Raw genomic sequence first — 27,104 nt, forward strand, 5'->3', positions numbered from 1 at the left:
GCTGGAGGCTCGATTCCCCAGTACACAGGTAAGCCAGATGCACAAGGTGGCACATGTATCTGGAGTTCGTTTGCAGTGGCTGGAGGCCATGGTGCACCCATTCCCCCCCCCTCCCTCCCTCCCTCCCTCCCTCCCTCCCTCCCTCCCTCTCTCTCTCTCTCTCTCTCTCTTTTTCCTTTTCTCTCTTTCTTTCTCTGTTGCTCTCAAATGACTAACAAAAATTTTAAAAATAAATAAAAATAAAATATTTGAATTTTAAGCTTCTGGAGACCACATTAATAAAGCAAAAGGATAAGGATAGAAATAAGTTCACTTTGATTTGACATAAATAATTTCTCCCTAAGGCTGGTGATTGAACCCAGGACTTCACGCATGTTAGGTAAGCTACATCCCCAAGCACATAAAGACTTTTTTAATAGAGATATTTTACATTATTTTTTTCTCATGCTAACTCTTTAATGCAGGTACAAGACAATAATACTTGGTACATAGTAGGTAACCAGTGTATATATTTCTCTTTTTTTAACTTTAAATTTCTATTTATTTATTTGAGAGCAACAGACAGAGAAAGAGAGAGAGAATGGGCACACCAGGTCTCCAGCCACTGCAAACGAACTCCAGACACGTGCGTCCCCTTGTGCATCTGGCTAACGTGGGTCCTGGGGAATCAAGCCTCGAACTCGGGTCCTTAGGCTTCACAGGCAAGCGCTTAACTGCTAAGCCATGTCTCCAGCCCCAGTGTATATATTAAGTATTCTTTTATACTACTTTGCTTTATCTATAGTATAAGAATACGTGATAGTAATGCCCCATCATTGATAGTGCCTAATCATAACTTTTTGCAGTAATTCTGCAATAAACATCTGGCCCACACCCTTTTCACTTGGAATTATTTCCCACAGATATGCAGCCTTTCGGGGCTCTTGCATTTTGCCAAATTTGCACGCAAGCGGTATGCTACTTGGACTTCTAGTGGTGAAAGCACCAGGCTGGGCAGGTTAAGTTCAACTGGAATCGTACTCAAACTTATTTTCAGAATATGGGCGTTTCTTATCCACCCTTGTTTTGGTTAAGAAAACAGGAGAAAGCAAAGATTGAAATAAAGGCAAAAAAGAGAGACAAGGGTAAAAAGTTTAAAAGACAGCAAGGGGAAGCGTGCAGAAAGCGACCCAGGTCGGCGCACGTGGCGCTAACAGCGCAGCCCGAGGGCCAGGTTTCAGTGCCGCGGGACCGCGGCGACCCGCTCAGCGTCCGGATCCTTCCGAGGACCGCCTCCCTCCACGCGCCCTCGCCGCGCTCCGCCTCGCCGCGCTGCTTCCCATACGGCGCCTGCCCTCCAGTGTGGCGTGGCCAATGTCTAGGACGTGACGCCGGCCGCATAGGCGGGACTTCCGGCGCGCTGCGGCCACGAGGTCCTGGTTTCCTAGGCAACTTTCCCCACCCCTAGCGTTCTGTCGCCCCACTGAAAAATAAGCCCCTGCTCGCCCACCGCCTGAGATCTGATTGCTGCTTGCTCCCGAGGTGACTTCGGGGTCTTCTGGGTATCTTTGGGGTTGTAAGGGAGAAGCCTAGCGGCCCGGCCTGACTTCCTCTGAGGCTGGAAACGCTGGTGTCTTGGCGGTCACATGGTTATTCTACATTGTCCGCCTGTAGCAAAAAGTGGGGATAGCTGTCTGTGAGGTTCCCAAAGAGTGGCAAAGTGATCGTAGATGCTCTCTCAACTCTGTCCGTCTTGCTTTTGAATTACTAAATGGCTGTTAATTCCGATGCCGGGTCTCTGTCTCAGTCTAATTAGATCTGAATCATAAACAGAACATAGGCATGGGATTTTTTTTTTTCAAGGTTCCCTGGTAGTTCTAATGTGCCATAATATTGTCACCACGCTACACTAGATCTGTAGGCGAACTAGAATTTTGTCCATCCAAGCCAATATTTGATTAGAAAATGACCCCTGAATACATCCTTAGTGGGATACTGACCCATCTTCTGTTAAAAAAATAGTTTTCTTTCTTTTCTCTTGCACTTTATGTCTGTGAAAGATCGGAATTCTTAGTGTAAATTATCTTGAAAACATTTGGCAGGTGCGTGGTGGATGGAGAAGACGCTGAGTTCATAACCAATTTATTTTTTCCATCAGAAATGATGGTTTAACACTGTTTTTTATTTTTATTTTTTTGGTTTTTGTTTTTTGACATGCGAGGCTCTGGACTCAAATGTTTTGCACCTAAAGTCAGAAAGAACAGCAGGACTTGAGAAGTCTATTCTAAAAAATAATAGCAAACAAGGCCTCAAGAGTTATTTTACTCTCACTGCTCCCATGCATTATGGGATTGAGATATTCTTTAAAAGTACAAGTTATACTAGTATAATTTATCAAAATAATGATCCCATTGGGGTGGAAATACGAATAGAAATCATATATGTTATGCTTTGGATAAGTCTAACTGAAAGCAAGTTCATAGTAAGGTGTATAAAGCCCCTCTGTGTTCATTGCAATTCTGGACAAATATATAAGCTAAAGTTCCAGAGAGAAATTTTCATTCTAAAATTATTTCAGGGATGGTTAAAAAAAATCTTTGTGTTTCTTTCCCTAACACATAAGGACAAGTTGAGAAGAATGGAGGGGAAAAAACAAAACAAAGATAGAATTAGGTGGGGGAGTTCACAAATTAGGTACAGAACTCTCCGAAGTACTTTTTTTTGGTGATTCGGAAGTACTTCTTTACACTGGGAAATCCACATGTAGAACAGTTGGATAAATGAATTCAAAATGTAGCTGTAGTATATTAAAGGCCAGGTGAATTGAAAATATATTAAGATATTTAAACATTAGTGTAGAAGACGTTTTAGGGCTTTAAACTCAGTTTGAGTTATTAGCCTCTCTGTAATTTGAGGTAGGAGAGAATGGTATCAGGATACAAGTCAATGTCAGTAGCCTCCAAGGGAAGGAGATGCTATCTGTTATTTTTAGGATAGGAGGAAAATGGGACATTTAAAGAGAATACATTGCAGAATTTATGCCTACAAGTAAATGTCCAAATGTGAAGTCCATTGAGTGCAGTATTAATTCAGAAAAGAGAAATTAACATGGAACTACTATGCATATGTTTATAGAAAAAAATAGGATAAGTCTCTAGAAATGTACAAGTGCTCTTAACCATTTTAACTAGTCAAGTGTTGCTGCTATGCCAGTAATGTTCAGTACCTGCTTATTTGACCCTTATTCTTTATGCCCACACTAGGTTTTGCTGAATGAAAGATACATACATGAAGCAAAACAAACTTAATCTCTTTCTTCTTTAGAAATACATTACCATTATGTCATTCTTGGTTATCCCAGTTTTCCATCTTCCCATTGCTTGGTGTGTTCATGAGTCAGCAGGCCACTTGCTTTTTCATGGCCTCAGTTCACCTCTGACTGTGGCTAGTCACATAGACATTTAGTGAATTTGCAAATAAATCCATTCACAAATCCATCACCCTTGCTGGTAGATTAAACAATGCCTTTCTGTGGGTGGAATGTGATTTGTATGGAAACAAAAAGAAGAAGAAAAATTAACAACATCCTTTCAGCCTTCTCCAGCTATGCCTTCGCTCTGAAAGTCTTACTGTAACACCCAGGAGAGAGTTAACAGTGCTTGAGGTTGAGAGAATGAAAAGGAAGTAAAACTAAGTTGGTTTTTTTTTGTTCCCTCGACCCTCACCTTTAAATGTGGCTGTTACATAGATGGGTTCACAGTGACATGTATACTTGTAAGCAGGCCTGTGTCTAGCCAAAAGATGGAACTTGAACTCCTGCTGGTGGTAGAAGGCCATTAAGGTTTGTGCCGTCTTTGATGTCCAAATGATTAAGCAGGAACCATGCAAAGCCACAGGGGGGAGCCCATGAGGGCCTCAAGCATGATAAGCTTGCCTTCCACCACAGCCAGCTCAGGGTGACAGCAAGGGTGTCACAATAAGTGGGCAGGAAGCAGTACTGTCCAAAAATCTCTATTTTATTATTTTTTTATTTGAAGTGCCAACTGGTGCTTATACAGTTGGGTGCAATTGAAAGACATATCTGAGAGGGCTAGCGTTGCATGTACAGGGAGTGAGTTGTCTTAGAACCACATTATAACCTCATTTCTGTTGTTCAAATTTCTCACTATGCCTTCATTGATTCTGCAGCAGTTTGCAGCAGACACCTCTTCTGCTTTGTAACAGTGTATGCTGAAGGTCTTAATCAGCCTCTCAAACTATCTGGCTAACTCAGAGAGCCAGATCTATAAGAAAGGTTTGATTTTCAAGGGGGTAGCAAGTGGCCGATTTAGTAACAATTTAATAAAAGCAACTGAGCTTTCATGTATTTAATTATCAGAGTTGTAGTAGAAAACAAAGAGAAGGTAGAAAGGAAAATCTCGTCATAGAGTATATATTATAGTTTTGAGGGGAATTTATGTTTTTATTTTACTTATCTGGTTGTTATGGCATATCCTACATCCTATGTAGGTATATAAATGTGTAATGAAAAAATATATATGATTCCACTGCCTTTCAACAAAGCCACATTATTTATATGTGTAATGTTTTTAGTGACTTGGTAGAAATAATCACATTTTATCTGTTGAAAGCTACAAAACTCTTATCTGTTGCTCATCATATATATTTATGCATTTGGAAATATATCTTCCAGAGCAAGCAGAGTCACTGCAGAATAAATGCATTTTTTTAGAGAGACTGTATGGGAAAATACATCATTCAAGACTGGAAGGCTCTGTCTTGTCTCTAGGCTTCGGCAGTGTTTAGTGAATGACCTCAATGCTGTTTTTTTCCTTCCTTTGGTGGTTGAGGACAGACAATGAATGGTCTCTGTATTCCCCCAGGCTCAGCTGGGTGGTGACCATGATGCCATTGTGTTCCCTAGAGAGAGCTGCCCAGTTTGTAGAGCTGTGGATCCGGCCTTCCCTGACATTGCCAATCTCTTTTCTCTGGGCTCCATCAGCCCAGAAGAAGAAAAGTTGTTTAGTCAAAAGACTCTTCTGGGTAAATGGGGAACAGAAGATAAAATGAAAGGCCATAGAATGACATCCCAACTATCCTCTATGCTTTCTCTCTTTTGAGAGTAGAGTTGATAGTGTCTGGAAGTGTTCTAATGCCTCGGAATATTGTATTGTTAGGTTTGTAGAAATTCAGGCCTCGATCTGTTTGTTTCCAAGGTAGGGGTCTCACACTACCCCAGGCTGCTCTGGAACTTACTCTGGGGTCCCAGGCTTGCACCGAACAGGCCATGCTTTACCTCTGCCTCCCATGTGCTAGAAATAAAGGTGTGTGCCACCTCTCCCAGCTTCAGGCATTTTTATTAGAACCTTGACCAGCTTAAAAATGTTTCTAGGACCCATTGTCAGAGGAGGTTCTCCTTCCCTTGGTAGCTAACCAATAAGAAGTGTTGTCACAGTAGCTTAGCAGGGAAGAATATGTTTTCCTTCCAGGGCAAACATACCAAAAATATGTTCCATTTTATATCCTTGTGTTCCTGTGTAGCAGTGCAAGTCAGCAGGGTCTCAATGAGAAACCTCAGCACTGCTTGTGCTTTCTGACCCCTATTGGTTAATACTCTTGTAGATCTTTGTTGTTTTAATTCTTTAAATATCGTGAAGAGCTGTAAGAAATGGCCTACTTTTCATATTTACTCATGGAGACTTCTTTTCCTTTTATTTTTTTTTTCTTTGCTCCAAATATTAGGGATAGGTTACCAAGATTGGAGCTGGTTATAATTTTATGCTTGTTTCCACAAGTCTTATACAGGGCCTGTGAAATGTATGAGAATTGTACAATTCCTCTACCGACCTTCAAGTGGAAAGTGAGCAATTAGGATGCTCAGTTTATCGAGGGCAGAGTATACGGTGTCATAATGTATGAATGTGGAGCATAAATAGTCAAAAGATGGCTTATAGCCTATTGTTTTATTTGTTTGTTTGTTTGTTTGTTTGTTTTTGTCCTTCAGGGACACTAGGAATTATGTTTTTATTATGTTTTCAAAGGATTGTATGGTATAGTTCTTGCTGTTTTCTTTCTTCTTATGAAACAAAGAAGATATTAATGTTCTGTGAAAAGAATTGCAGTGGTCCACAACTTTACAGTAAAAGAGACCACTGGCATAAACTAGAACTAATACCAGAAATGCTGGCTAATACTTCTAAAGCTGTATGCCAGTTGCTGTACCTTTAGATATGTTTCTGTGTGCTTTATCTTAGTTGATTTTAATTTGTAAATCCAAATCAATTCTTCAAGATGACCTGTAGGATTTTAGAGATCCTAAAATGCAAAAGGATATGACAAATAGGTTTGGGAATTTGAGAAGAAAAAATAAAGCCAAGAGTGCAGTGAGCTGTTTTGACCTCTACCTCCACCCTGGTGACATTCCACTTGCTGGAAGATGCCAGTAAAATGGATTCTAAGTACCCCAGCAGCCAAAACCTAATCTGATTCTTCCGCTGCTTGTTATTTAGAACCAAACAAAATTGCTAGCAAAGTTCTTGTATTCCATTATTGACATAAATTCATCTTGCCTTCATGACCTACATCATAATGTACTCTAGCAACTGGGGTAGGATGTAGCTCAATGGTAGAGTACTTGCTGAACTTGTGTACGGCCCTAGGTTCCATCCTCAGCATAGGTTGTAGGGGTTGGTTATTACTCTATCTTATAGGGGACACATTGAGCTCAATCTGAACTACTTGCTTCTGGTTGGAAAACCAGAACTGGCTTTCTTTAGTGAGCTAAGCTGGTTTTCCTGGCTTCCTTCTTGCCAAAAGGCCCAGATTGAGGGCCTGGTGATCTCTGGGACACTGTATCATCACCACAGCCCTGCTACCAGATAATTCGTTGAGCCAAAGTGATCATGAGCAACCTCTGCTCAGAATACACTCTTCCTTTTTAATCACAACTGTTGACATTTGATCCGCCCAACAATATCATGATTTATTCTTGGACCTTTTCATCAGTCAATCATCTGCTTTGTCACATATGCCTAAACTTGTAGCTATACCAGAGGAGTCTCTCTGTTATCACATACATTTTCAGAATATGCAACTATTATCTTTAAGGCCAGAATGGAGGTTCTCAATTAGAACTAAGATTTTGTCTATAATAATGTTCAAATACAGTGATGTTTATTGGATTTGAACCTATCAAACTTCCAAATTCTGGATAATTGGCCTGGTTTTAACTAAGTCCTATAAGGTGTAAAAACAAGTATAGAACCAAGCTCTTTGTTTTTGATTTGTCTAGTTTGTATTTTCAGACATGGCCCACTGTATAGCCCAGGCCAACCTGGAACTTGCTAATACAGCCCAGCCTGGCCTCAGTCTACCCAGCACTAGGATCACAGGCATGTAACATCACACCTAGTGAAGATGAAAACATCTTAATTTCCTGAAGACACACAATGTCTTCTAGACATTTCTTTTTAAAAATGTTTTTACGTTGTTTTATTTATTTATATATTTAAGAGAGAGAGAATGGGTGCACCAGTGCCTCTAGCCACTGCAAATGAACTCCAGATACATGTGTCACCTTGTAGATCTGGCTTACATGGGTACTGTGGAATCAAACCTGAGTCCTTAGGCTTCACAGGCAAATGTCTTAACTGTTAAGCTATTTCTCCAGCCCCAAGCATTTCTTATTTATTTAATTCCTATGCTGTTTATTATCTAGAAAACATCTAATTAAGACACACATGTGGTGTTCCTGTTAATGGAATTATGCGCTGTAGGCTCTCTGAAGCTGTTCAGATTGCAGTGGTAGGGATGTGAAACCTGGCTGTAATGCATTAGCTACTTACAGGCTGCACCTTCCAGTTTAGCACTCAAGCATGTCCTGATTTCTGCCGTATTGTCATCTGCATTAGTTTTGTTTCTTTGGGTGGCAAGACACCCAATTATTGACTATTATATATTTTTTCAATGACGTATAAAGCACATTAGCAATTAACTATGTATTCGGGTAATAGCTCCTGTTTGAAACCTAAATTATAGTTTAAAAGTAAGGTGAATTCAATTTGCATGACAAATTTACAGAAGGTCATGTCAAGCCTCTTCACAATACTGTATTTGAAAGCTTTTTATATTTAAAAAGAATGTGAATGGTTCTCTTTAGGCTAAATCTGAAACTATAGAAATGATCAATTTAACGCCTCAGTTTTTAGAATATCCATATGAAAACATCTGATTGAGACTATAAAATAAGTCAGATTTATTTCTTAAGGCTTGGAGAAGTGTTGTTTTTTCTTGTTTGTTTGTTTTGTTTTACAAGGTAGGGGTTCACTGTATCCCAAGGCTGACCTGGAAATCACTGTGTAGTTTCAGTGGCCTCAAACTCACCATGGTCCTGCTACCTGTGCCTCCCAAATTCTGGGATTAAAGGCGCGCACCACCACGTCAGTCTTGTTAAGCGAAATATGATATAAAAGAGGATTCCTTTATCAGAATTCTAAAATTCCAAAACTTTAAATATCTCATTGTTAGTGGCTTTGTCTCATAGAATCTTAAGTTCATATATATTTGGGGATATTACTATTATTATTATTTTTACAATTATTATTATTGGTTTTTCGAGTTAGGGTCTCACTCTGGCTCAGGCTGACCTGGAATTCACTGTGTAGTCTCAGGGTGGCCTTAAACTCTTGGTGATCCTCCTACCTCTGCCTCTCGAGTACTGGGATTAAAGGCGTGCACCACCATGCCCGGCAAGGGATGTTAATTTTGTGGTTTTATTGTTTGGTTTGGATTTTCTTTTTCTTTTTTTGAGACAGTGTCTCAATCCAGTCCAGGCTGGCCTTGAATTCAAAGTGATCCTCGTACCTCAGCTTCCTAAGTATGTGGCATTAAAGGCATGGCTCCTTTTAGTTTTATTGAGACATTGTCTCATTCTAAAGCCCAGGCTGGACTAGAACTCACTTTGTACCCTCGGATGAACTCAAACTCAAGACAGTCCTCCTGTTTTAGCCTCCCAAATACTGAGATCATAGTCTTGAGCCACTACACCCAGATCAGCTCCTTTATGTATATCCTAGTATCATTTAGGCATTTTTAGTAACTCTGAATCTATGGACAGGGAAAGGAAATTAAATTTCTTTTAAGTGGGTTGGAAAAGGTGTGCAGTTGGAGCTCAAACCTTACCTTTTCAATATGTCATTCAGTAGTAGGTGGGTAGGTGGGTGGGTGGTGAGAAGAAGGAAAAGGAGTAACAGTGGCAGAGCAGCGCTGTATATCAAAGGTGGTCTGTCTTTGCTATACCTCAAGAGGGTCCCCTCCTGCAAAGAAACAGGGTAGTGAAGGAAGGAGAGTTGGTGTGAAATCAAAACCAAAGCTGATCCTGGAGAGACATCTTGTTTGGAGAGTTTTCGGTAAATCCCAAATTTAAAGATAAACCTTTCTAAGGCTTCCCATCAGTTGGAAAGATGTATTCTCAAACCTGAGGAGAAACCAAGGTGGTTTTCAATAAGCATTAGCCTGTGCTTAGGACAGGCAAATAAAGTAATGGTTGTAAATTTACAGTCCATGTACTGTATATTATGTTGAATTGTATGTACTACTAAATAGCTTTTTGATGAGTTTTCTTTCATTATGTAGGAACTTTGTATGGCTGCATCATGTGTTGGTACTATCATTTCCCTTCCTCCCTGCCCCCATTACACTGAGGGCTTTCCTCAGTGGGATTGCTGGTATTCACCATGGGGTTGTGAGTTATGAGTTGTTAGAGGAGCATACAGTTATTGTGAGGGGGCAATGCCTCTGGATATTCCCTCCCACCCTGTGGTTCTTATAATCTTTCCACCCACCTCTTCCACAAAATTCCCTTAGCCTTAGTGAGTATGTTTTTCATAGATTACTTCAGTAGAGAAACAAAGAGTTTAATACAAAACCATGCAAGACCCTTTGGCTCAGTCACTCTAAGAAAATGTCTCCTTAGACCACAAGGTCACAACCCAAGGTGCCAGGTGCTACGAGGTCTGTTACATGAAAATCAGGTGTGGTGCTTGCAAGAAATGACCTGCCTCTTAGGAGCTATCTGAAATAGCCATGAATATCCCACAGCAGTGCTAATTAAATGTTCATACCATTTGTTCTTTCCTATTTTCAGTGCACATTTAGACTTCCCTCATCAGAGGTACTGGCAACGGTAAGATTACCTATTTTTCTTACAAGTTGGAAAAATTGTCATTAAATCTTCACGTTTTGGATGGGGGTGTAACTCAGTGGAAGAGTACTTGCCTAGCATACACAACACTTTGGACTTAAGGCCCCACACGGTTCAATGCTCAGCACCACCACAAAAAAAAAAAAGAATACCTTTGATCTTGATGGACTCAATTCATGATATAGACCCAAAAAATGCAGTTTGGGTATCCAAAATCCGAAACTTTTTTAACACCAACATAACACTCAAAATTTTTCAAATTTTTGAGTGGTGCGAGTTTTGGGCATATTAATGATACTAAGCCAATAAAGTGTATGTAGACATTTTAAAATTCAAAAAACACTGAAATCTGAAGCATTTCTGATCCTAGAATTTCAGATTAGGGATATTCAATCTGAACATCAGCCAACCAACATAAAAGCACTGCCTAATGCATTACTAATCATTAATCTGAGACTCTGAAGAGTGGACTGAGCCAGCAGACTAGTAGGTAGATTGGTTACTTATGGGTGTAACAAAATACCCAACCAGAAGCAGCTTAGGGAAGGAAAGTTATTTCAGTTTACAGTTCCAGAGGGTAGAGTCCATTTTAGTAGGGAAGGCATGGCAGGAGCAGGAATCCTGCATCAAATCCTCATATCATCAGGGAGGAAGTAGAGGGAATGAATAGCAAGTGGGGCCCAGGCTAAAAACCTGCAAGGTCCATGCCAAGTGACACACATCCTCCAGCAAGGCTCCTTCTAAACTTTCTACCTTCCCAAATTGCATCACCAACTAGGGATTAAGTATTGAAACACATGAGTGTTTAGGGGATATTTTTACCTTCAAACCACCACAGTAGGAAACAGAAAAAGAGCCAAAGGGGAAGAAGAAGGAGTTCAGTGGAAGTAGAAGAAGAGAGGGTAATGGAGGGAATGAATATGATCAAAACATTATATACATGTATAAAATGGTAAAAAATAATTGACATATGAACATGTTCCATAAAATTAAAAAAAAAAAACACGAAGGTTATCATGGTTGTCAGAATTAATGAGCTATTTCTAACTTGGAGATAGTACACATGGCCAAGATTTAAAAATATATATATCACCCTGGTTTCTTACATCTCTGCATCTTATCCAAAAAAGATCATTATTAGCCTATGTCCTGTGATTAAAAGGCTCCATTACCTTAAACTGTTGTCTCATGGGTACATGAGGTACACATACTCAGAGAGCAAGCATATTTTAACACTTTGGTTCAGTTATAGATACAGATCTTTTTATACTTTTTTGGTTCAGTAGCATCCTCATGAAGAATAGGTATTTAGTTGATACTAGGTAAATAGCTGTTGGTTCATTGAATAAACATTTGAAGATTCTCTAGCAAATGAACCACAATGTTTGTCCTAAACACCCCTTCATTTTGTAGATGCCAAGATACAGAGCTACCACGTCTTGGTATTCTCATCCAGTTTATGCAAGATACTGGCAACATTATCATCACGCAGTAGCTTGGATGCAGAGCCACCAGAATGCCTACAGAAAGGCCATGGAATCCTATTTCACTTTCCCATGGTACTTCCCTCAGGCAAATCTTCCATGGAGCTTGTATGATTACAGGGCTGGGGATCCTCAGGCCTCCTATCATCATCACATGAACTGGAAGGATTCTCCCTACACCTCTTCATATTTTGGAAGGTCAGAGCAGCCTCGGCGTGACAGAAATAGGACCCCCCAGGCATCCGCCAGAGATTACCAAGCTCCCCCTGAAGAGGAAGAGGTGGAATCAGGTTTGGAGTCAGAGTTGGAATCAGAGTCGGAATCGGAGTCAGAGTCAGATGAGATAGAATGCGACCTGAGCAATATGGAAATCACAGATGAGCTCCGCCAATACTTTGCTGAGACTGAGAGGCACAGAGAAGAGCGACGTAAGTTCAAGCCTCTGCTTCCTCATCCTTCCCTTTCTTGCCCTGACTTTTGCTGCTTTTTTCTTACCTAGCATATCAAGTTGTTTTACAGCTCTTCATTTGGATACAGGTAATATTCCAAATTTAGTCCTAAGCCCAGAAATATATGGTGATGTTATACCTCGATTATATTAGTCCCCAGAGTTGTTTTCTATAGGACTGTTTATTTTAGTTGCACAACAGGGCTTATGCTAACACTATCTCTACCATTTATTGAACATTTGACACTCCACCAGATGCAGTGTGTTCATGTGCATGCATGTGTATATTCTCTTAATTACAGAACAGCCCCTCGAATTATTAGTCATTTTAAATGAGGAAAGTGACCCTTAAGGAGGTTAGTTACACAACTACTCATTTGCTGTTAGGGTTCAAATCACGTCTTCCTGAGTGCATTCTTCCTGTGCATGTCTTCTGTGCTACACTTTTCCCTATGTAGCCTTGCCACTTCCCTGGAATGCAGCTCAGAGACAGTCCCGCTGCAACACTTGCAAACCCTACATAGCTCCCTTCTAGCGATAGTGAACCAAACCACAATAGTGCACTTCACAGCTGTCCTGCAACTTACAGATTTCCTGTTTGCTTCCACACTGCAGGTCAGAGAATTGCAACAAAGGACTAATTTCCTTACCTCTTCAGTCAGAAAGCAGGAATTTTCTTTTTGAAATTTCTTACCTTGCTGTAAAGAACAGTCACTGTTCTCCAATCTGTTTAGTACTTGAAGTACCCATAACAAATTTACGAATACTTCTTTCCCCATTATAACAGCATTCAGTCTTAATGGTTTTGTTTTATTAAGGTCTAATTGTATATTTTGACCTAGAATTTTTGTGTATTTGGTTGGTTGGATTTTTCAGACAACATCTTCTTATGTAACCGAGGCTAGTCTGGAACTTGAAATCCTCCTGATTCAGCCTCCCAAGTGTGGAGATTATAGGTATGCAGTACTGCACCTTAGAGGATTGTTTTTTTGGTTGTTTTTTTTTTTTTATAAAAAGAAACATGAAAGTCAAGTACTGACAGTTTCATTTTCACCTTAAGAAATAGCTGTTTGGCCGGGTGTGGTGGCACATGTCTTTAATCCCAGCTCTCGGGAGTCAGAGGTAGGAGGATCATTGAGAGTTCGAGGCCACCCTGAGAATACAGAGTGAATTCCAAGTCAGCCTGGCCTAGAGTGAGACCCTACCTCAAAAAATGAAAAAAAAAAAAACCTGTTTGTTCATAACAGTAAGTTTGCATTTATCAGTCCCTCCTGAATGTCAGGAGCTGAGCAGTGGGCTTTAGATAAACTATTATAACTTTAGTGTCCACCTGTGATTTCCACTAAATTATTTGCCCAATGAGTTTTATTTTTGTCTTATGAATAAGCTATTGGATCTATGGTCTCCATTAGGAAGTCTATCTGAACAAGTGTTTGGATGCAGTATTTGCTGTAATGCACAAAGTATGTTCCTTCCCTTGCTCTACAGAAATACTGCCTTTTCTCAAAACTCATATAAAACAACTAATCTAACTTAGACATATGCAACAAATGAAGAGAGTAGGTATTTGAGCATGTTTGCATTTGATTGGAATGCTATATTATAACTTTCACAAAAGAAAATGTAGACATAGGGCTTATTACCATGATCCTTAAGAGAAGGTGGAATTAACATGATTTTCCACTACATATTGATACTTGTATAGTAGAAGTTGTAAGGATGGACCTAAGCCATCATCTGAAAGATCATTTTGAATTTCCTAATGATTTAAAATAAACCTGACAATGTATTCAATAAAAAATGGATATGATGAGCAAAGCCTGCTAGCTCAGGCCTGTAACTCCAGTTTCACAGGAAGCTGAGGCAGGAGGATCACAGGTTTAAGACCTTCTTGAGTTACACAGTGAATTCAAGTCCAGCCTGGGCAACTTTTTTTTTTTATTACAGAGTGAAGGAGGGAGAAAGAGGGGGGAGGAAATGAAAGTGGGCATGCCAGGGCCTCTAGCTACTACAAAAAACTCCAGATGCATGCACTACCATATGCATCTGGCTTACATGGGTTCTAGGGAGTTGAACCTAGGTCCTTAGGCTTCTCTGAAAAGTGCCTGAACTGCTGAGCCATCTCTCCAGCCCCAGCCTTGGCCACTTAACAAGACCCTGCCTCAAATTAAAAAGTAAAAAGAGAGGCTGGAGTGATATCTCAGTGGTTAATGCACTTGCCTCTAATGCCTAACAACCTGGGTTTGATTCCCCAGTACCCACATAAAGCCAGATGCCCAGTGGCACTTGTGTCTGGCATTTGTTTGTAGCTGATGGAGACCCTAGCATGCCAATATTCTCATTCATTCTCCCTCTCTCTCTAATGTTCTTACAACCAAAGAAATAAATGAATAAATGGAGGCAGTTAAGTTTTGAGGTATTGACAGTCATTCATGTTCCTCCTTCTGGCCTTTGTCAGGTAGGTAAACAAAGTCATGAAAATTACCTGATTTGTCATGCCTAGCACTTGAAATTATTTTGAGTGAATAAAGTTTCAGTGTCATATATAAGCTTGTGTGTTCTTACCCCATAAAGTGCTGCACTTGTTGAGTCTTTAGGACCTTTTATCACATGAATTACGCAACATGCTTCATAAACTTGATGAATGCCATTTGTTGAATGCCAATCCCACTTTAACACTCCATATTACACTATCATCATCACTATTCTGGATTGAATTGTATGCCACTCCACCAAAAATTATGATTAAGTCCTAACCCCTAATCTGAGACTGAACCCTTAACTTACAGATGAGGTCTTTCCAGAAATAATTTGAGTGAAATAAAGCCAAAAGAGTTCCTAAAGCCACATGACTTGTGCCTTATTAAAAAAATGTGAGGGACTTCCGGTTAAGATGGCAGCGTAGGTACCACGCCAAAACAGCCTGGGGGGGGGAAAGACCAAAAAAAACTCAGCAAAATACACACTTTTACTAAAAAGTGAGGTGTATAGGAAGTTGAGGCGGCAGCGGAGAAGTAGAAGAGTTCCAGAGCATCCAGAGCCTGCACAGGCGGGAACAGCGGCTCCGGGCCGCTCGACTACCCGCCGCAACCGCGGAGCGGCAGAAAAACCGCCGGTCTCTCGGCTCGAGCCGCAGGACAAGCCAGGTGCGGGATTTTCCCCTCACACCGCGCTCTCCGCAACTCGGGAAACGTGAGGGGAGAGCGGCAGCGAGCAACGGAGGGAGGAGCAGACCGCGAAGTAAAAGCACACGTGGAGAAACGATACAACCAGAACAGCGCGGCTCCCTCCCCTCCCCTGCCGCCTGAACCCAGCTCCAGCGAACACAGCAGCGGCCCGGGACCCGGCCACGCCAACTTGGGCTGACGGCGGGACCCAAGCAGGAGCAGAATTTGGCAGCAACTTCAGCGGCTCCAGCACCGGTACCAGTGGCCCCAGCAGCAGCGGACCCAGGAGAGCAGCGGCTTCGGGGTGAGCAGCACCGGTGGACACGACAACGGCAGCTTCAGCAGTGGTGGGGGCTCCAGCGGTGACACCTACAACAGCTGCAGAGGCGGCGGCAGCGACTCAGTTTGCCCCGTAGGAAAAGCAAGTGCCCAGCTCCAGAAATCAGAACAGCAGCCCGACGACCCAGGCAGCAACTTGACTGAGACCACAATCACCCAAGGTAACTGGGATTGCACCAGGGAAGGGTCTCACCTGGTCACAAGCTGACTTGGATACCTCAACAGACCAGAAATCTAAACCTCTTTGTTGATAGAGGATCTGGTCATTATAATAACTACTCTTGCATACATACTCGGGGCTGTTTTTGATGGAATGGGTACAGTGTTTAGCTAAATTTTAGAATCTACCAGTATATTATTCCACTCAGCCTGCTTGAATACTCCTATAGCAGGGAAACTCAACCCCTAAGAACATCTTTGTAGATACTCTGAGAGTCTTAAGAGCCACACCTAATACCTTAAGGTCCTACCCTGAAAATATCTTACACCAAATCAATTGATACAGCTAAGAATACACAGCTAGCTAGAAAATCCAAGCATTAACTTAATCCAAGATGCAAAAATATATACATTATAACACAAGAAACACTAAAAAGCAAGACGATATAAATCCACCTAAAAGTATTAATGCATCAGAAATGTCCTCCAGTGAGAAAGAGTTAGAGGAAATGCCTGAGAAAGAGTTCAAAAGAATAATTATAAATATGTTCAAAGAGGTCAAAGAACACATGAAAACAATCAAAGAAGAAATCAAAGAGGAAATCAAAGAGGAAATCAAAGGAATCAAAGAAGAGGCAGGACACCAATTTAATGAAATAAAGAAGGCAATACAAGACATAAATAGAGAAATAGAAATAATAAAGAAAAACCAGTCAGAATTACTAGCAATGAAAAAAATGTGAGCACACAATTCCAACCAGGAGACTGTGGCAGAGGTATCACCCCAAGTTGAAGCCAATTTGGTCTATATTGAAAGTTCTAGGATAGCCAGGGCTACAGAACAAGACCCCATCTCAAATAAATAGATAGATGATAGGCAGGTAGGTAAGTAGAGGGAGAGAGAAAAAGAGTTAGTTGATAGATCAAAAGAAAGAAAAAATAAAATAAGAGAGAGAGAAATGTGGACATAGAAGGAGACAGGCACATAAGAGGGACACCATGAGAAGACTGGCTTTTCACTGCCACAAGCCCAAGAGCATCCAGAAGTGAGGAGCCTAAAAGACATCCTTCCCTCGTATTCCTACTTATGTCCCTTCTGTCACCTTGATTCAGAATTCTGACCTCCAGATCTTTGAGGCAGTAAATTTCTGTTCACCTAAGCTACTCCCTTCATGGTACTTTGAAAGTGCTAAGAAACGGTCACCTTGAAGAATTCCCTTTGTTCGTTCTTCTCCAATGCACTCTGTGACTAGAACACAAACAAGCCATATAGTATTTGTCATCTCAGGAGAGGTAATGTGTTACATTTTTGTTTTATCATGATCTAGATTGCAAACCATCAAAATGATAAAAAATAAAAATGAGGATTTTACTTGGGTATGGTGCTGCACACCTGTAATCCTAGCACTTAGAAGGTAGAATGGAAAGAACTGTGAGTTTAAGGCCAGCCTGGGCTGCACAGTGAGATTCTGTCTCACAAATGAAAGGGAGGGGAAGATGTTAAGAAAATCCTTTCTATCTCCAGCTTTAGCCTTCCACCCCAAGATATGTATGTATGTATGTATGTATATGTATGTATGTGTGTGTGTGTGTGTGTGTTAGGAACCACCCAGAGCAGCTTCTACAGAGCTGCTCAAATCATAGGCCCTTGCTCAGCCACTACTCTTCCTAGCTAGAGGGGCTCATCCTCATGTGGGCCTCCTGCCTTTGCTTTCCTGGGCCTCCATCTCCTTACCCTCAAATGAAAAACTTAATTAATAGGGTAGTGCTCATGAAAATAAAAAGATAGTACAGGAGAGGATAGTGGGTTGTGCAGTTACTGACAAAAACCAATAATGGTGATAGCTAGTGGCCAGTAATCCATCCTGTTATTAAAGGATTGTTAACCTGCATTTATTTTGCTCTGATCAGTTTGCCTGGATTGGTACATAATTGAGTGTGCACATTCTTAATAAAGGTGTTCAAATAGGTCATATATTTCTACTTCCAGTCACACCTTTCAAGCTTTTAAGTGGATATAAAACACTAAAAACACGGATGAACTAAAATTCTGGTATCAGTCCAATTTAGTCATTAACACAGTTTTTAGCTTTATTTCAAGGATATTCTTGCTTAATAAAATTTAACATGGTAAAATACACAAAAAATAACCCTTTGCCATGTCACTATAATAAAGTTAACACACAAAACCAGCTTCATGTTCTTTGTGTTTGCAAATGTGTAGTAAGAACTGAGGGTGTAGCTCAGTGGTAGATTACTTGCCTTGTACACCAAGGCCCTGGATTCCATCCCCAGCCCCACTAAAATAAAATAAAATGTGTTCTTAGAGTGCAGTTCATAACTGTTTATCCTAGAGTTTCTTCAATGTTCTCATGCCCTGCAGCCTTTGCTGAACCATTATCAGGTCCTGGGGAGATGTGAGAATTGTGTGAGGAAGGCGAGAACAGGATGGAATGCTGGGCTCTAATCTAAAGACATAGCCTTTTCTTAGAAGCAGCTGTTGGGATTGACCCTGTACAAGTACAAAAATTACGAACAGCATAAGGGTAGAACTGTTACCTAACATTGTGCCCTGGGTTCCCTCCCCAGCACTACGAAAAACGACAAAGGGAGAAAAGGTTTATTTTGATTCATTCTTTCTCAGATTTGGCTCTCATGGTTGGCTGGTCTTGTTGATTTGGCCTCAAGAAAGGCAGAGTATCACCAGAAGTAGGTGGAGAGCTAGCTTATCTCAAGGCCAGATAGGAGAGAGAGAGAGAGAGAGAGAGAGAGAGAGAGAGAGAGAGAGAGAGAGAGAGTGTGTGTGTGTGTGTGTGTGTGTGTGTGTGTGTGTGTTTTAAAGGCATGGGGGACAACATAATTCCTTTTCAAGACACAACCCTCATGACCTAGTTCTTGCAATTAGGCTCCACCACCTCATTTCCATCACCTCCCAATAATGCCATCATGAGCCAAGCATGTGATTCATGCCTATAATCCCAGCACTTGTGAGGTGGAAGCTGAAAGATCATTAGTTCAGAGCCTGCCTCAGCTACATAGTGAATTGAAGGCCAGCCTGGGTTATGATAGAGCCAGTGTCAAACCAAAATAATAATAATGCCATGGAATTAGGAATCCAAATGCCCACGGTGCTTTCCAATCTTTTACCTTCACTGGAAATTGTCTTAGAGATTTAGTTAACAAACACAATTGAGGAAAGCTTTGGTAAAGAGATAAAGAACCCAGGTACAATGAATAATTGAGTAACGTTTTTGTACACATGTCTGAATTATTCACTTTCCACAGAAACATGAATTTTATAACTCATCATCTTCTGAGACTTTAATACTTTCTTAGGATAAACTCCTTCAGACTGAACAGCATGTTCTTGTTTGTATTACTGCCCTTCTAGATAAGTAGTTTAACATCCTTAAATGATAAAACCACAAACCATTAAGTAGGATAAGAACTGCTGGGACTAGGGATGTTGCTCAGTAATAGGGTAGTTGCCTAGCATGCACAGGGTTCTGGGTTCTATCTCCAGCACCACAAAACAAAAGAGCAAAAAGAAAAGACTCCATTTGTGTGTTGGGAACATATATGCTGTTTTTAAAATATTTTACTCATTTATTTATTTGAGAGAGAATGGGAACACCAAGACCTCTACCCAAGGTCCTTAAGCTTTGCAAGCAAGCATCTTAACTGCTGAGCCATCTCTCCAGCCCCATATATGCTTTTGATTATGTTGTATGTCATCATTTTCATGACATATTTCCAATTACTCAAAACCTTAGTGATCATAATCCTTATGAGAAAGTAGACAGTTATGAAGCTTAAGTCAGCTGTGTTTTCAATTATTTCTTAGAAACAATGTCTGCCATTAAGAAGAGTTCTTCTTAGGCATAAATGGCCGCCAATTGAGACTGCATGGTTTAATCCTAATCTTAGAGGGAATGTGAATGAAAGTTAACGTCCGCCATAGAAAATAAATCCCCCAAAACACACTGTCCCTTTGGTCTTGTGGTTATGCCAATTAGATATTTACTACATGTGATTCAGGGGTGGACATTCCTTTTTAAAGAAAAAAGAAATAGCCAAACATTATTTTATTTAAAATGATGCATAGAAGGTAGCTTTGGTGTGGTCCTTGATGACTAATGCAAATGAGAGCTAGAGCCACTGCCTCAAGTATTGGAAGGAGGACTCTCACTGGGTAGCTGTGAGGAAATAGAATGCACTCTGGGCTTTGAAGAGTAGGATCTGTGTGAATGAAAGAAAAGATAAGTCCACTCTGGGTTTAGATACTACTGTGCTATTTTTACCAAAGGGCTCAGATATGTTTGTACATCACATGGATGACATGTCCCATTATTTTCTGCACACCATAGTCAGGTTTCTACTCTAGTATCCATAGTGACCCTTTTTCCATCATGCTAGAAACTTACCTCTTTCTCCTTCAGTCCACCCTCTGTGGAAAACCTAGAGTACATAGCAAAGCTTACATACACAGCCCAGTGTGAATTGGTCTGTTTGAAAATATGAAGTGAAGGCTGGAGGGATGGGTTAGTAGTTAAGGTGCTTCCTGCAAAGCCAAAGGACCCAGGTTCAACTCCCTAGAACCCACGTATGTAAGCCAGATACACAAGGTAGCTCGTATGTCTAGGGTTTGTTTTCAGTGGCTGAAGGCCCTGACATTCCTATTCTCTCTTTCCCCCGTTTCTCTCTGTCTCAAATAAATCATGTATATATATATATATATATATATATATATATAGTTTTCAAGGTAGGGTTTCACTCTAGCCCAGGCTGACCTGGTATTCACTATATACTCTCAGGGTGACCTTACACTCACAGTGATCCTTCTACCCATGCCTCCCAAGAGCTGAGATTAAAGGTGTGTGCCACCACACCTGGCCTAAATGACTAAAAAATATTTTTAAAAATATGAAATCAGGGCCTGGAGGAATGGCTTAGCGGTTAAGGCATTTTCCGGCAAAGCCAAAGGACCCAGGCTCAATTCCCCAGGACCCATATTAGTTAGCCAGATGCACAAGGGGTCACACACGTCTAGAGTTCGTTTGCAGTGGCCAGAAGCCCTGGCATTCCCATTCTTTCTCCCTCTTTCTCTGTCAGATAAATAAATAAATCTTTAAAAATATGAAAACAAACTGATTGAACACAATTCCACCATGTATTTGTTTCATCTGGTACAGATGATGAGAAGATAAAACCATCCAATGAGATGATAGATGTGGGAGATCATAGAGAAGTAGGAGGGATATAAATGCACATTTGCTGTAAGAGTTAAAATGCTGATTGTTTCTTAGCTTCAGGTTTGCATTTGACAAGGAACAAGGGCACAGAATGGAGAGGCCAATGAAATGACACCAGTTCTGCTGGCAAGCACCTATGTTCAGAGTATGCTGCTGACTAACCAGAAATGAGGCATTCTTGAGTTAATCAAGTTTCTGCTTTCCCTAGGTTGTGCTGTCACAGTTCGTTTTGGCAGCTTAGCTGAAAACCTCAGAAAGGGATGCTAATCTTAGGAAAATGAGGGGAAGTAACAGTCCTAATACTCATCATCTTAGTGCTTTGTCTTGCAAACTAATTTTCCTTTGAGCTAATTATCTGTATAATATTAAATGAATGTTTTTCTGCTATATAAAATTCTCTGACATTCAAGTAACTACTCACGATATTCTTCCTGCTGCACATTATAAGTCTATATTAGAAACATCTTATAAATGCATAGATTGATGCAAATCACACTAAGATCATGTAGCCTAAGCTTGGGATCCAGAAAGGTTTTTCCTTAATAATATGTTACTGTGTTTGGTTTGTTTCATTGTAAGCCTGCATACATATTAATCCTTGTATTAGTTTCCTAGGACTTCTGTGGCAAATTGCCAAAAGTTTGATGGCTTTAAACAACAGAACTGTGTTCTCTCTGAGTTCTTCAAGTCCAAAATCACGGTGTCAGCTGGTCTACCTCCTTCAAAGGCTCTAGGATCTTGCTTCTTTCAGCTTCTCATGTTTCCTTGCCTCTATTGCCTTGTAGCAGCATCACTCTGATCTCTGCCTCTTGTCTGTACATAGATGTCCATGTCTCTTTTATGTAAAAGCTTGCATCAGATTTAGGGTTCACCCTAATCCAGTATAATAGGCAATCGCTTCATTATCTGTAGTTGGTTCTTCAAAGATCCTATTTGCAAATGAGATCCCATTCTGATGTTCTGACTACACATGAATTAGGCAGGTGGGGGGTGTCATTTTGACCCAGTTTTAAAACTACAATGGAATCTAAAAGGATATTTTTGATTTGTAGTAAAATAAATTCCCTTAACCACATATCCTTATATTAGTCAGACTTCCCATTACTGAGTCAAAATAACTGAACTAAGAAATAATAATACATGGCCTTTGAGCATTTATTGGACAGCAATGTCCTGAGAACCTGTTTTCTGTCAGACATGGTTATCCTCCCCCGGGGGGGGGGGGCAGCTGGAAACAGATTATTTCTTTCCCATAGATGGCCCTCACAGAGTGTGTCACAGGCGTCAGTAAGTCTGTCATTACAGGTGAGAAGCTTTTTCATCCTCTTGATCAGTGTTTTACAGCAACTATGCACTGTGCAAGAAACCATGAACCTCCAAACCTTGTGATAGGCAGGAAGGGCAAAAGGGCTTAGGAGCTGACCTGACTGGAAGTAGACACCAGTAGAAGGCTGACTGCAGAGGACCGGTCCTTTTGTTGTTTGACTCACACACTGTCTGAACCTTGTTAACTAACATCCTGAGCAAATGCTGAACTTGATTATGGACAGTCCACAGGCCTCCTAGACTGCTGCCTGGCCCTGTTTCCTATTAACTGCACACTTCATTCACAGTCAGCATGTGATTGTTCTACCTATTTAAACATCTACTGGGTAGTTTCTATCAGAAGAGTAACAAAAAGAAGCATAATTAAGAAATAATTAAGAAACTTTTTTTTGTTGTTTTGGCTTTTCAAGGCAGGGTCTCACTCTAGCCCAGGATGACCTGGAATTCACTATGGAGTCTCAGGGTGGCCTCGAACTCATGGTGATCCTCCTACCTCTGCCTCCCGAGTGCTGGGATTAAAGGTGTGCGCCACCATGCCCAGCAAGAAACATTTTAAATTTTAGGGAAAAAATAAACATGCAGAAATAGAAATAGTTTCATGAATCAACAGAGGGCAACACTTGCTGAGATAGCTAAGATCCCAGTGTTTATTAAAACTTTTAAACTCAGACGCTTGGATTTAGACAAGACGTTGAACATCTGTTGGGTCACTGAGTCTGTCAGTGAAGCCGATTACAGTCCCGAGGCAGATTTGAGTGTAACAATGCCCTTGGGCTGTGTGCTTGGGGTCCACAGGCTCTGAAGCACCCAGCAGCCCCACTTATGGCATGCTTTCCTCTGGGCAACTAAAAAGCTAGAGCTGATGCATTCAGCATAGCACCTCCAAGGCTTCTTGTAGAAGGCAGAGTGACTGTGTTCCCTAAGGTACAAGTGACAAGCCTTTAGGAGAGCCCTTGAATAAGAGGTCCTTCAAACACATTCCATCTTAAACATAAGGCCGAGGCCAGACCATTAGCCCCTGCCCCTGCCCCTGCCCCTGCCCCTGCCCCTGCCCCACCAGGGTTCTTAGGAAGAGGTGTTCTTAGGACTTTGGGAAGAAGCCAGTGTAAAACTTCAGCCACATACCAAGTGACTATGTACTTTGCCATTCCATAACTGCCCCCAGGTGCTCTGTCTAGATTACCATGCCTCTTCCTGGACCTTAGCAAACACCAAACAAGCTAAGCTTTCCTTCAAAGTTCTGCTAGAAGAACCGGAGTGAATCAGCCCAGGACAGAGGCAAGGGAAATCAGAAGCAGACACAGCAAGCAGGGAGCATTTTTCGTTAACCTACAGAAGTTAGCTTGGAAGTTGGAAAAAAAAAAAAAAAGTCTTGAAATGGCCATTTTCTTTGGCTAATTAGGGCCCATTTCATTCAGAGTCCCACTGGGACTCAGGTTTGGGGGCCATGGAATTTAAACACCTGTGAGAACTAAACAGCTGAAATACTCATATTTTAGACTTGGCAGAAAGACCTGTATTTTAAAGCAAATGCTTGTTGACTTCCAATTCATTTGCACATAACACCAATATTGTGGCTTAGTTGTATATCTCATAGTCGGTCCATCGTGTCTCTCTTCTGCGGCTAATAGGTCCAGGGCATTTATTTAGCTTGACAGTCATTGGCTTATCCACATATTGCTTCCACATGTAAAAATACAGTGCACATGTTCTAAGATAGCAGTGGCTGCATATGTGTGGTCAAATCCATTTCCACAATGCTTCCAAGTTTCTAAAAGCTCTCTCCAACTCCAAGGTGATACTTATAAGAAATGGAATTTATGAGAGAGACTGTAGCCACATAAATATCCCTTCACACTTGATTAGCTCACTACCATCTTCCCTTCCAGATCTTAGAAGAGAGAGGCCTAACAGGCATAATTTATGTCATTGTTCTATTTTCCTGCAGCCATCTTCCCTCCTTATCTAGTGGCATTTCTCTTGGTAACAACAGTAGCTCCAGATAATGTACTTTCTGCTATCAATTTCTCTCTTGACAGTCACTGTCAGACAGTGACTTGGCTTCCTTTTACCTTATGCAGCCTCATTTTGTCGGCATTTTTATGACTGTATTTGCATAGGAATAAACTTGATATTGGCTTGCTGGAAAAAAAGTTTACAGAGGGGAAAATGAATTGAGTAAATATTTCTTGCTATACAGGAACTCATTAAATTAGTAGGAATTGCAGCTTCACCTAAGCTCACCTGTGAAATAGCAAGTGAACCGCCACAGTGAGAAAAACAACCCCCTGTTGCAAAGTTGTTACTGAGGCAGAGAGATAAGTCAAGGCTCTTCATTCCATTTGTAGAATTGCCGTTTCTTTGCCCATTTACCTTCGGAGAGAGATGGGTCCTGAGCTTCCTTTGTCTGGTGTGATTTGTGTTCATTGTGGCAGTCTATACTTACTAGGACCTACTCCTTTCCAGTGTACATAAAATCAATACCTCTTTCAGAGAGGTGATTTTCACACCTGCCACCTCATTTGCGATGGTAAGAACTGTTTCTTAGGCCTGGGGAGATGACCCAGTGGTTATCATTGCTAACTGTACAAGCCTGACAACCAGAGCTTAGATTCCCAGAACCCATGTAAAGCCAGACGAAAGTAGCACACATACCTATAATCTCAAAACGCCTATGATGATGGAAGAGAGAGAGGAAAATTGTAAAACTTACAGGCCAGCTAGTCTGGAGTTCAGCAGCAAATAGGAGAAACCTTATCTCAAACAAAGTGGCATGTGGACACATGCATGCATGCGTGAGAAGACACACACACACACAGTGTTTCAACAGTGCTGGCCTTACCAGAAAGCTTTTTTATTTTTAATTTTTTATTTATTTATTTGAGAGCGACAGAGACAGAGAGAAAGACAGATAGAGGGAGAGAGAGAGGATGGGCGCACCAGGGCTTCCAGCCTCTGCAAACGAACTCCAGACGCGTGCGCCCCCTTGTGCATCTGGCTAACGTGGGACCTGGGGAACCAAGCCTCGAACTGGGGTCCTTAGGCTTCACAGGCAAGCGCTTAACCGCTAAGCCATCTCTCCAGCCCACCAGATTGATTTTTGTTCTTCTGCCAGCCAGGAGCAGCATGTAAAAGCAAGAACCTCCAGCCATTTATGACTGGGCAGATGACAAGAGAAACCCAAGTGGTTTCATTTTTTCTTCTGTATTTTCAGAACACACTTCAGAAGTTCGGTGAAATGAAGTAATAGACTTTACAGCTTTTTTCCCCCATTTCTGTCCGTGTATAGCAGCCCCTGAGAAGTAAGCAATGAGATTTATGAGTAAGTGGCTAATAAGAATCCATAGGTTGGGGCAGGAGAGAAAGCTCACTGTGTAAAGCGTTTATCTTACAACCATGAGGATCTGAGCTTGACACCCAATACCCATGTTAAAGTGACAGGTGGTAGCATGGGCCTGTCCCAGCATTGGGGAGTGGAGATGGGCATATCTGGGTCTCCCTTTCTAGTCAGTCTAGCTCGAGACCCTGTCTCAGAAACAGGGGGTCAGCAATCCTAAGAATAACACCCGCACCTGAGGGTGTCCTTTGGCCTCCTCATGGATGCACACACACCCAATAAAGGAATCTGCATTTCTTGCCTCAGGATCCAGAAAGCATCTCAGCTAGCCCAACAGGGCCTGATCTCACAGTTGGGAAGGGAAACTGAGGGACCTTGAGGGCCATAGGCAGCATATGCAGTTGTGGTAGTAGCGGCAGCATTCACTGGACCCTTCCTGTGTGTGCATGCATGTTCATGGTCTGCTCTGTTCTCAGGACTGCAGCAAGAGCTGGATGACAAGCGTCTGGATGATTATGTGAACGCTGACCATGGCCTGTACTACAACCCCTACCGGTCAGTGGAGCCCCCATCCGAGAGGCCTGGTGAGCGGCGCCAGGCAGAGATGAAGATCTTGTACGGGAACAGCGCCACCAAGATCCTGGCCATGGAGGCTGCTGTGCAACTGAGCTTTGACAAGTTCTGTGATAGTAAGCAGCCCAAGTACTGGCCTGTCATTCCCCTGAAGTTCTGAGCCCTGGGCCTAGGGACCCCAAGGAGTGCCTCCTGGACAGGGTCCCCCTCCCTCTTCCCTCCTCCCTCCTCCGTCCTCCTCCTCTGTGTATACACTGTCTTCATCTCTCTTTTGGAGAATTTCTCAGGAAAAGTGGCTGATATGGTGATTAAAAGTGTTCAGCAAAGCCCTAGTGGGTTCCTCACAGGGTAGATGTAATCTATCAGTCACATAGAATTTTGTCCGTAGGATGTATGAGAAATTTCCCTTTGACATAAAGTGATCATTTTGTGTACATTCCACTGGTTTTCAATGACATCAATAACAGTGTTCAGTTCATTAAAGTTCTTGCCTAGAGATACTGCCTCATGTTTTTTGCCTGTTTTATTTCCATCTTTAAACCCTTCTGAATGTCACGAAAGCCTTAAATAAGCCAGATGGTTTTTCTTTCTTTTTTTTTTGAAACAGGGTATCATATATATAGCTGAGAATGACCTTCAACTCCTAATACTCCTGCCTCCACATCCCAAATGCTGGGATTATAGGCATGCACCCCACCCCACAACCAGCCCTAAGCCACATGTTCTCTCTGACCATAACTCTCCTTTAGACACCACTAAAACTGATGCAAGTATTCAGTTAAAAAAAAAATGGTATGTTCTGTAAAGGGCCAGAGAATAAATACTTTGGCTTGGCAGGC

The 27,104-nt window shown here is 41.4% G+C and overlaps 1 protein-coding gene across 2 annotated transcripts; it reads left to right on the forward strand.

The window, feature by feature from the left end:
- The first annotated feature begins 1,384 nt into the window (after nt 1-1,384).
- Nucleotides 1,385-26,761, forward strand: Gemin8 (gem nuclear organelle associated protein 8). Of its 2 annotated transcripts, XM_045140626.1 has the most exons (4): nt 1,385-1,521; nt 10,124-10,162; nt 11,594-12,092; nt 26,169-26,761. In XM_045140626.1, exons 3-4 carry the CDS (start codon nt 11,594-11,596, stop codon nt 26,423-26,425), a joined length of 756 nt encoding a protein of 251 aa, XP_044996561.1. In that variant the 5' UTR covers nt 1,385-1,521; nt 10,124-10,162; the 3' UTR covers nt 26,426-26,761. The 2 variants fall into 2 exon arrangements, with proteins under 2 accessions (XP_044996561.1, XP_044996562.1); XM_045140627.1 differs by lacking the exon at nt 10,124-10,162 and having other exon boundaries at nt 1,459-1,521.
- The last annotated feature ends 343 nt before the right edge of the window (nt 26,762-27,104 follow it).

The sequence above is a fragment of the Jaculus jaculus genome, chromosome X (genome assembly GCF_020740685.1).
Source record: "Jaculus jaculus isolate mJacJac1 chromosome X, mJacJac1.mat.Y.cur, whole genome shotgun sequence".
Lineage (NCBI taxonomy): Eukaryota > Metazoa > Chordata > Mammalia > Rodentia > Dipodidae > Jaculus > Jaculus jaculus.